Here is an 11,467-nt window from a genome sequence, read left to right as displayed (position 1 = left end):
ACCCATTCAAGCCGTCTCCAACCATTATTAGTCTCAAAGTGGGTTCCTCGTCATCGACTTTGAAACAACCCCTTATATTTCTTACGTAAATTTGTAATTTTAGAAATATTATTAATGCTGGATCTTTCATTTATACTTTTGCTTCTACACTGTTTTAGGAATAAATTTGATTGAAATAAACAATTTATAACATTCTTCTTCCTTTCCGTACATTTTAAGGCATTTTCTGTGAACTTCTTACAAGCCAACAGTTATAGTAACAACTGGGGTCACTGGGAATATGCGAGTTGCAAGCATCCAATCTTAGTTTTGGAAGTATACCACCTTTAAGCAGGCTCTGGGGTATGCAACCTCCTTTTTGCCAAGGTTTTCTAATCACTTGTGCCTCTTAACCAAAAATGGAACTCTATTTTTGTTAAATTTTATTTGATATTTACTTTGTTTTCAGCGAGTATAGCGTATAACAAGCTACTTAAAGAGATCAGAACTAAAAATATGTCCAGTAACGAGCATGGTTAGTTAAATATACTGTTCAAAGTACCTTTGCTATAATTATTAGACTGCATTACTTCATCAGTTGGGTACCTTCGCTGTTAACGATATTTTCAGCCGTTAAAACACCTATTAAACCATATAACTAAACACCAGAAATCTATCCAAATAACACCACACCAGCCTACCTACAAAATATTAGTTGTTGAGCTTCTTTTCAGCTCTGTTTCAGTTATGTTTTATATCGATTTCCAGGTTAGCACAATCACCACGAATTCACAGATTCTTAAAAACACAAGTAAACCTGGTCCTTTTCAGGAATTTCTGTTACCGAAAGAAATATGATGAGCTGTATGTAACAATGTTTGTTTTAGCACGAATTAAACCATATATAGCCATTTTTTCTATATAGCAAATTTCAACCATGAAAAAGGAAAGTCTCACTTCCAAAAGAGCTCTGGTTTTTCGGTTTCTTGTTCTCTGATTGGCTGATTTTGACCGAAGGAGCTCGTGTTTTCTGTTTTATTGTTCTCTGATTGGCTGATTTTGACCAAAAGAGCTCGGTTTTTTTCGGTTTCTTACTTTCTGATTGATTGATTTGGACCGAAAGAGCACGGTTTTTTCGGTTTCTTGTTCTCTAATTGACTGATTTTGACAGAAAGAGCACGTTTTTTTCGGTTTCTTGTTCTCTAATTGACTGATTTGGGCAGAAAGAGCTCGAATTATCTGGTTTCTTGTTCTCTGATTGACTGATTTTGACCCCTACTTACTTATCAATTTTTAGAATCATGAATATAACAATTTTGATAATTTTTAAACTTAAATCGTTCCCTCGCCCACTTAATGCCGATGCTAGTATTACTGAGTATCGAGATTTCCAAAAACCTGTTCTTCTGATCTGTGGCAAGCTGTATAATTTTAGCCTCCATGATATCTGTATAAAACAAATGGTGCGTATCAATCACTTGCCACTTTGGAGTTCTCTTGAAAATGGAAAGCTTTAACTTATGTGAGCAGAGCAAAATAATGTAACAGTATAATATGTATATTTTTAGAGAAATTTACTCTAGAATAGATTTTTTTCAAAACTTACAAGCAACTCACCCGTTATATGTCCATTTTCATAAGCGTGATAGTCCATCTCCAATCTTCCTTTCTTCATCAGGTTGTTCGGTGAGGTGGACATACTGACCATTGAAGCTCTCTTAGGTGGTCTCCCCGGCCTGCAACTGGATAGTCAGAAAACCCGTTACGTCGAACAACACAGGGGATTTTCCACCCCTGACAGAGAGGGCATGGTAATAAATATCACCTTGTAACAATAATACCTGTGAGAACACATTGGAGTTACCACTAGTTCACAAGAAATTTCAACCAGGGTTTTCCTGCCGACCAATAATTCCCAGTTTCTAAAATCTCGCCAATCAACAGTTACTATACGATTTAATTGTATTATTCTGATTATATTTCCCACGTGTAAAGCCAAAATTTAAATAGCATGTTGTTGTTGTTTTGTTTTTTGTTTTTTTGGAGGGGGGGGGAGCAAATGTCGAGCAACATAACAAAGACTTGAATTAAATTAAATTAAAACTTAAATTGTTCTATAAAAATTTTATGCTTCGTACAGCAATTAAACTAAAATCAGAGGAGAAGGTCATTAGCCCTAAATTCGTTTAAAGTTAAGACTAGATTTACCGTTGAAGGCTGCTCCTATCTGTTACTACGTCTGACAATGATGGCTACAATATGGATAGCCAAGCCTAATAAATGTGAATGTAAGCTCAAGCGAAGAGGCTATTCGATACAGAATTCCCATATTATAATCTGACTCGCGCATTGTTAGTGATCTCTTTCGTGCAATAACATTCCTAAACAATAGTTTAAATAGTCGAACGCTAAAGCTAATTCATCGATCACTAATTCAATTTATATTAGCAAAAATAACATAGAAGAAAATACGTAAGAAAGTAAAAACTGTGGAAAACAGAAACGTAAAAATAAACTATTGCACATTTTTACTTGAAAAACAACAACAGGGACGTAAAAGTAAATGATTACACAATTATATTCCAAAAAGTAATTAAAACTTAAAAGTAAAATATTTTACACTTTTATTTTTAAGAATTGACTTTTGGGGCTTAAACCCTTTTTCAATAAACCGTATTTACAAACACTGATAGAACTGTGATAAAATTAAAGAAATCAATACTAGCCCCTGAAGAAGGGTGGGGGAAGAAGCACGAAAAGTATTTTTTAACAATAAAAATGCAAAATCAACTTTAAAAGTTACTTGTTAATTTATATTCAAATAATAACGTATATCAAAATAAAATATAACTGACATCGTATGAGAGGATTTTAAGAAATAACAGTACTGTTATACCCCCAAGTATTTAAAGTATTCAGCAATTTATGTAATTGAAAAAAACGTATAAAAAGTGAAGATTATGTTCTGATTTTTGTTTCAAAATTGAAGCATTGTTCCAAAATAAAAAGAAATAGAGCTTAACAATACTGTTTTCGTGATTATGATTTTCCCGAGACAAAAGGAGTTTTTAATATTTTAACGTTTGTTTTAGGGAGTTAAACTGCAATGGAATCTGTGTTTTGTTCCCCTTGTGTACACAGAGAGTTGTAACGGAATCTTTGATTTGTTCCTTGTGTACACAGAGAGTTGTAACGGAATCTTTGATTTGTTCCTTGTGTACACAAAAAGTTGTAATGGAATCTTTGTTTTTTTCCTCGTGTACACAAAAAAGTTGTAATGGAATCTTTGTTTTGTTAATTGTATACATAGAGAGTTGTAATGGAATCTTTATTTTGTTAATTGTATACATAGAAAGTTGTAATGGAATCTTCGATTTATTCCTTGTGTACACAGAAAGTTGTAATGGAATCTTTCTTTTGTTAATTGTATACATAGAAAGTTGTAATGGAATCTTCGATTTGTTCCTTGTGTACACGAAAAGTTGTAATGGAATCTTTGTTTTGTTCCTTGTATACACAGAAAGTTGTAATGTAATCTTTGTTTTGTTCGAAGAGTTCGAAACTGAATTCATGAATTATATTCTCACGTAACTTTAATGATCATCACTTTACTAAGCGACAGAAGTCCGTTTGTATTAATAAACAATATATTTTGAGTGAATTCAAATTTGTTTTGACATGCTATCTATAAGCAACTGAACTGTAACTAGCAGGCTGAGTACACATGAATGAGAAACAAAAGTCTCTCTCTCCACATATATGTGTATTCAGCCTGCTAGTTAGAAAACTACTGTTGTACAGCCCTGTTCTTAGTCTGCCAGTTAATGAACATTTGTTGTACAGCCCTGTTCTTAGTCTGCCAGTTAATGAACATTTGTTGTACCGTCCTGTTCTTTGTCTGTCAGTTAGAAAACATTTGTTGTACAGTCCTTCTTAGTTCACTGTTAATAAACATTTGTTTTATAGTCCTGTTCTTAGTCTGCCAATTAATATACATTTGTTGTACAGTCATTTTTTAGTCTGTCAATTAGAAAACTCGGGTGTACTTAGTTTTCTAGTTGATAATCTACTGTTAATCATGTATACTTATTCTGTGAGATAAAACATTTCAGTTGTTCAGACACGTATACCTAGTCTGTCAAAAGTAAACTTCTGTTACTATGTCATATATATATATATATATATATATATACTTAATCGTCCAATTCAAATATTTCTGTCTCTTAGTCATTTGTACTTAGTCTGCCAGCTAAGTTCTGTCAATCAGTCTTGTTCTGAGTAATGTGTGCTAAATGTGTAAGCAAACTTGTGCCGTTCAGTCAATGTAGTTAAGTGATCAGTCACTTAGAAAAGTTCCGTTCTTCACTTACGTGAACTTAGTCTGTTCATTATTTTTATGTATAAGTGAAACAAATGTCAAAGACAAAATGTATTTGCATTGTTGAAATATACACTGACATTCTATACTTGGATACTATGCCCATACCATCAAAATATACACTGACATTCTGCACTTGGAGACTATGCCCATAACCATCAGAATATACACTGACATTCTGCACTTGGAGACTATGCCCATAACCATCAGAATGTACCCTGTCATTCTACACTTGGAGATTATGCCCATACCATCAAAATATACACTGACATTCTATACTTGGAGACTATGCCCATAACATCAAAATATACACTGACATTCTATACTTGGATACTATGCCCATACCATCAAAATATACACTGACATTCTATACTTGGAGACTATGCTTATACCATCAAAATATACACTGACATTCTATACTTGGAGACTATGCTTATACCATCAAAATATACACTGACATTCTATACTTGGAGACTATGCTTATACCATCAAAATATACACTGACATTCTACACTTGGAGACTATGCCCATAACCATCAAAATATACACTGACATTCTACACTTGGAGACTATGCTTATACCATCAAAATATACACTGACATTCTACACTTGGAGACTATGCCCATAACCATCAAAATATACACTGACATTCTACACTTGGAGATTATGCCCATACCATCAAAATACACAATGACATTCTACACTTGGAGACTATGGCCATAACCATCAAAATATACACTGACATTCTACACTTGGAGACTATGGCCATAACCATCAAAATATACACTGACATTCTACACTTGGAGACTATGCTAAACCATCAGAATATACACTGACATTCTACACTTGGAGATTATGCCCATACCATCAGAATATACACTGACATTCTACACTTGGAGACTGTGCCCATAACCATCAAAATATACACTGACATTCTGCACTTGGAGACTATGTCCATACCATCAAAATATTTAGATCCACGTGCTTGCCTACTATCGCTTGCTCAACACGATAACCTAAGCTTAACTTGAAGTATGGTTGGATAACTTCGAGAATTTAATGATCACTAATAACGACTTCTATTAAACAATGCTGGAGCAAATCCAGTAATAAGCCCTTTACGTGATTAAATATACTTTGAAGTTGTGAAGCCAAGCGCAAGTTAAAATCCAGATAGCAAGCAATAAATGCCAGATATAAAACAAAATCCTCTCGTTCGTAGTGGGTATGTAGATATTTCGGCGCATAAAGTTCGATTCGGAAAACAATGGGGAGATAAGAGATATGACACAGATGGTATATTCTCATCACGGCAGACTGCACGAGACTTCTCGACACTTAAGAGAAGGGAAACGGACTTCTTACTAGGAATAACACAGCGTCGAGAATAATGACAACTTCATTACGACTTGCTCACTATCTTTACAAGGACCTGGCAAGATCGTGCTTGATAAATTCCCCTCTTTATCAGTTGGGTCATGTTGCGGTGGCTTATGAGGTGTAGAAATCAACAGCTTGGGTTTTATGATCCTCTATTCCAGTTCCATTCCTTATAATAGCATCCAAATAATATATTTTATGGTCGCAAGAAACAAAACCTTTTGTTTTAGCAAGGAGTAGTTTTATAAAAACAAGTTCAATGAATATTTTTTGGATTCCTCTTAATTTGTCCATTGTAGCTCGAAACTTGTTAATTTGGTTTTATAATAGCCTTTAGAACTATTGTTTTTTTATTTCGTCTGCATTCATAGTTTAAACCTCAATGTAGAAAGGAGTGGTCGTTTCCAAAGAGGGTTTTAATATTTATCAAATTTGTTTTTTTAACTAACTCGAATACAATATAGTGTTATGACTTAATTTGTTCATAATTTTCTCCCCTATTACTATATTAGTTTTATATTGAAAATATAACGAAACGCCCGATTGTAAATAAGTTTGTTTTATTCATCATTAGCTAAGGATGCCGTTTCGGATCAAAACAGAGACAAATACTGTTGTTGTTCGTTTACACTTTATGTATTATTGAGATTCTGTCTTACGTTTAGTTTTATGAAGAATTTTATGAAGTATTCACAACATCAGACTAGTTTTTAAGCAGTTTCTATTCTTACTATAAAGTTTCTGATAATTGAAATAACTTTATGATTAATTCAACTTATTGTTCATTTCATAAAGTAAGATAGGCTTAGTGTTTTTGATTGTTTCGTTTTCATTTTAAATTTTTTTTAAATTAGTTTCTTAAGCAAACAATCAGCTAACAATTAATACAAAACATTTTAATCCTCCAAGTTGATTCCAACCATCCTTATTCAAACACCTTACGGTTGTAATGATATCGAATATCACACATCTGTTACAAAATATATATCATCATTAATGTGAAGCACATCTTACTCAACTTCTACTCCAAAACCAGCGTATTCACTATGTTGACAGTGGGTGTTACTCTCTATTGAAAGAATCGCTCAGGGATGTTATTTACTGTTTTATGGGGTACTTGTATTGTAGCTAATATCGCCTTAAGAAATAAAACTATTTAACGACTGTCACATGGAACATAGACTTGGTTTCGAATTTTTGTAGTCCAATTTGTGGTTGGATAGCTTTGGAAAGAACGTGAATTTTGAAAGCTAAGACGATTTTCTTCTTGTCGTAATTCAGTTAGTTCGATTATGTTTCCTTACGAGAGTCTTTGTTCGTTTTAAATCAAAGCTTACTTCTTTAAATACAAAATCTCGTTTTCTTCTGTTAGAACCAGTTTAAATCGTTTGGTGTTCACATTTGCGTTTCCTACCTCTTACCACAACCTGTTTTTGTTTTTATTGACACATTTACCAATAAGCTTTTTTAAACTTTATACCGAGCCATTTCTTTTCTATAACCAACCACGACTTACTTACTTTACTTGCCCTTCTACGTACTAGGCCTTTAAGTTAAGCCCCTCATTGTTGCGGTGATCAGTTGATTGTGTTTTATTATATTCTGAATCTTCATAGGAATACCCCAAGAATAATTAAAAACTGAAAGATTTTAATTGTTGAAATAACGGTATAACAATATTATTGGTTCACAAGTGCTCATAAGTTGATGCGAATCATCTCGGATTGTATTTGCTATATGATGCCCCCCCCCTTTCTTTTTCTCGTAAGACCAAAAGCAATAAATCAATGTTGAAGAAAATCTCTAGTCATGACTCAGATTGCAGGGACAATAGAACAGTTTGATGTTTTCTCCAATCAAAAGAAGAAGAAAAAAAAAGCAGCAAGCAATATTAAAACATTATTTAATCAGTACCAATTATTTTGAATATTTATCGAAGTAAATTCACAGACACTGGGTCCCCGCTATCTTTACAAACGCCGAGGAAGCAACGCAGACTTTCATAATGAGTTGCGTTGTTATGACGATCCTGAAATAATCCGAAACCGAAAAGGGGAGACTGCTCTTTTCATTTATGACTCATGGCTTAACACAACAGGCCGACTATGTCTGTCTGCACCGGTAACGCTAAGGGATAAAAGATACACACGTAATGGGCTGGGATGGAAAAACATGTCCTCACTGTAAAGATAGTTCTAAAACGTACAGTAAAAGATGGTGATTTCAGAGTGAAAAATGACGGAAAAGAACATTGGTGTGATAGAAAAATAACACTGCACATGATCCTACTACTCTCATTAAAAAAATAGCTATTATCTAATGAACAGTGTGGTGTCTAATGTGGTCAACAAAGATCATAGAAGAGGGGTGTTTATATTAGATGTATAACTTATATGTGTATACGTGATGTGTGTATGAGTGATATGTTTACCATTCACGTAATTTAAATAAGTAAATAAAACTAATTTGGAATTCAAAACGAGAAGTGAAAAAATGCTCTTAACAACAACAACCAAAAAGAAAAAGAGATCAATTTAGAAAATAAAAACACAGACAGAAGTACAGAGCTTGTACAGCAGGCGTTCTGAGTCTTCTAACATATCCGGTGATGGTTAAGGTTAATTGCCAGCATATAAAAACCTAACAGAAAATAATATAAACAAGTCCTTAGATCCGATTACAACAACATCTGAGTACAATCAAGTATGCCTAAAGATTTACCACTACAGAGATCGCTAATGAACTTATAAATAATTAGGTGAACAAGAGTTTAGCGTAACCAAGTGGTTAGTTTGCCGGGCTGTGGATCAAAGGTTCAAGTCTCTGAATACTCGTATCTTTAAAACGTAGAGCCTTATAATTGTGACAGTCAGTTACGCTATTAAAGTCGCTGTATAAGCGGCTGGGGCTACAGACTGGTTGCCCCTTTCGTCAGCAGCTTTATATTAGGGAAGACTGTGTCTGAAACTTAGGGATGGCTCACCTGACTGTTTAACATATATGTTGGATAAAAATATCGGATACCAAGTCGATGTACAGAGGAAAAACAGATCTAGGATGTTTAGGTATATATATATATATATTTACATACCAGCACACATTACTTACGTGTTGTATACATTGTTATAAAGCATTATTCTATATGCATGTATATTTATTTATATATCCACAACCATACTTTATGTGAGACAGAGAAATGTTAACATAAAACTTGAAGACAAATGTACGCCTCATGATTGGTCTGTGAGATGGAGGTGGAGCTGAGCGTGATAAATCAAGGGTCGAACTCTCTTACAACCACCTACAGGTACAGTACAGAATTGTGAGTAAGTATACTATGAATTTGGGTTTGGCTCGCCTTATACGCGCACAAGGAATATCTGTACAGATATAACTAGAGAAGTAATTAAACCCTGATAATAGGGCAAGATGAGAACGTATTCTGATACGTTTTCAGACCAGGTTTCGAATAATATTTTGTTAATCTCATAACAACCAAGTCATCTGAATAATAAAACCATCAGATGAGAAAAAGCTTTTGAATAATATTTTGTTAATTCCATGACAACCAAGTCATCTGAATAATAAAACATCAGATGAAAAAAACGCTTTTGAATAATATTTTGTTAATCTCATGACAACCAAGTCATCTGAATAATAAAACCATCAGATGAAAAAAAAACGCTTTTGAATAATATTTTGTTAGTGTCACGACAACCAGGTCATCTTAATAATACAGATATTAGATAAGAAAAGACGAGTTTTTGAATAATGTTTTGTTACTGTCACAGCAGCTAGATCATTTAAATAATAAAAACATAAGGCAAGAAGAGACGAGCTTTTTTGTTTGTTTATTTGCTTGTGTACAAAGTCACAGAATAGGCTATTTGTTCTCTGTCTAACCGGGGGGATCGAACGCCGGATTTTAGCGTTACGAACATTTGGATAACGTTTTGTGAGTATCATAACAACCAAGTCATCAAAGCGTAGTAAGCTGAAACCTTCGAGATCCGGACCTATGTCTGAACTAATAGCCCCCTCCCCAGTGGCACAGCGGTATGTTGTCTGCGGACTTACAACGCTAGAAACTGGGTTTCGATACCCGTGGTGGGCAGAGCACAGATAGACCATTGTGTAGCTTTGTGCTTAACTTCAAAACAAACAAACTGAACTAAAAACAAAAATATTTCAAACAAGTAAGAACAGGGACTAATGTACCGATAAGGCAGATATCCATGTGTTACCTGTAGGTAGAAACACCAGTCGTATAAAATGACGTGACTAACTGACATTAAATGAGTGGCACGTGATTCTAGAATGAAATCACATCTACCTGTGCACAAACTGGTTATATTTAAACTTATCGTTCAATATCAACTTTACAGCATCGACGTGATGGTATTAACTTCTTCTCATTTGTCACTTTTCAACAGTCGACGGTAGTGATAAACTAAAATCACCTGTTCGTATCAGAATTTTTAATCGTAATATGTAGTTAATAATGAAACTTAACGTCCATTTCAAATTTGTGGCGTTCTTCGTAACGTATAAACAAACTTAATTCGACTAAAAAAATCATCAGAATTGTGCGTCATCGAAAGGAGAAACATACTTACTAAACCTGATTGGTGGAAAGACTACCGATATTATTATGATAACATTTGTACTGGAAAAATAATCAGGATTCCACATATAGAAATTTATATCTTGTTTCATTTCACTTTTTATTTTCTTATTAGCTTCATTCTTATATCTTCAATGTGTATTTAATTCATAAAAGTTAACCCTTCTTAAACCTTCACATATTTACTCTACTTAAGTCCAGTTCTGCTAACTCCGGTATTTATTGAACTCGTTTATATGAGATCAGTTTTACTACCTTCCTTCTTCTTTTCATTCGAGTCCAGTTCTGCTAAGTTCATTATACTTCTATATTTCACTCATTCGGATTCTTCTTTATTAGTTCAGTATATATATATATATTACCACCTTAAGTCAAACTCTGCCACTTTCAATATATACTTAACTTACTCCAGTTAACAGTGTTTCATTAAGGTTTTATTCCCTGTTTCAGATGACAACACACATTAATGTTCCACATGTTCCTTTAACTTATTCCTGTTAACAATATATATACTTAACTTACTCCAGTTAACAGTATATATACTTAACTTACTCCAGTTAACAATATGTATTTAACTTACTCCAGTTAATGGTGTTTGTTTCATTAAGGTTTCATTCCCTATTTCAGATTACTACACACATTAATGTTGCATATGTTCCTTTTACTTACTCCAGTTCACAATATATACTTAAATTACTCCAGTTAACAGTGTTTGTTTCACTAAGGTTTCATTCCCTGTTTCAGATGACTACACACATTAATGTTCGATATGTTCCTTTTACTTACTTCAGTTAACAGTAGATATTTAACTTACTCCAGTTAACAATATATACTTAACTTACTCCAGTTAACAGTAGATATTTAACTTACTCCAGTTAATAATATATGCTTAACTTACTTCAGTTAACAGTAGATATTTAACTTACTCCAGTTAACAATATATACTTAACTTACTCCAGTTAACAGTGTTTGTTTCACTAAGGTTTTATTCCCTGTTTCAAACGACAACACACATTAATGTTCGATATGTTCCTTTTACTTACTCCAGTTAACAATATATACTTTACTTACTCCGGTTAACAGTGTTTGTTTCACTAAGGTTTTAT

The 11,467-nt window shown here is 33.6% G+C and overlaps 1 protein-coding gene across 4 annotated transcripts in view; it reads right to left on the bottom strand.

The window, feature by feature from the left end:
- LOC106467781 (dachshund homolog 2-like) overlaps window positions 1-11,467 on the bottom strand; it is a 117,645-nt gene that overhangs the window by 59,560 nt on the left and 46,618 nt on the right. For 2 of the 4 annotated variants that reach the window (XM_022396711.1, XM_022396717.1), the window contains exon 2: window positions 1,597-1,721. In XM_022396711.1, coding sequence (XP_022252419.1) covers window positions 1,597-1,721 — 125 coding nt within the window. Of the gene's footprint in view, window positions 1-1,596; window positions 1,722-5,289; window positions 5,427-11,467 lie in introns of those variants that run through there. The other 2 variants (XM_022396721.1, XM_013928161.2) reach the window with 2 other exon arrangements.

This window comes from Limulus polyphemus, unplaced genomic scaffold (genome assembly GCF_000517525.1).
Source record: "Limulus polyphemus unplaced genomic scaffold, Limulus_polyphemus-2.1.2 Scaffold83, whole genome shotgun sequence".
Lineage (NCBI taxonomy): Eukaryota > Metazoa > Arthropoda > Merostomata > Xiphosura > Limulidae > Limulus > Limulus polyphemus.
Note: the sequence above shows the minus strand (reverse complement) of the source record. Positions and strands in the feature narration are given on the sequence as shown.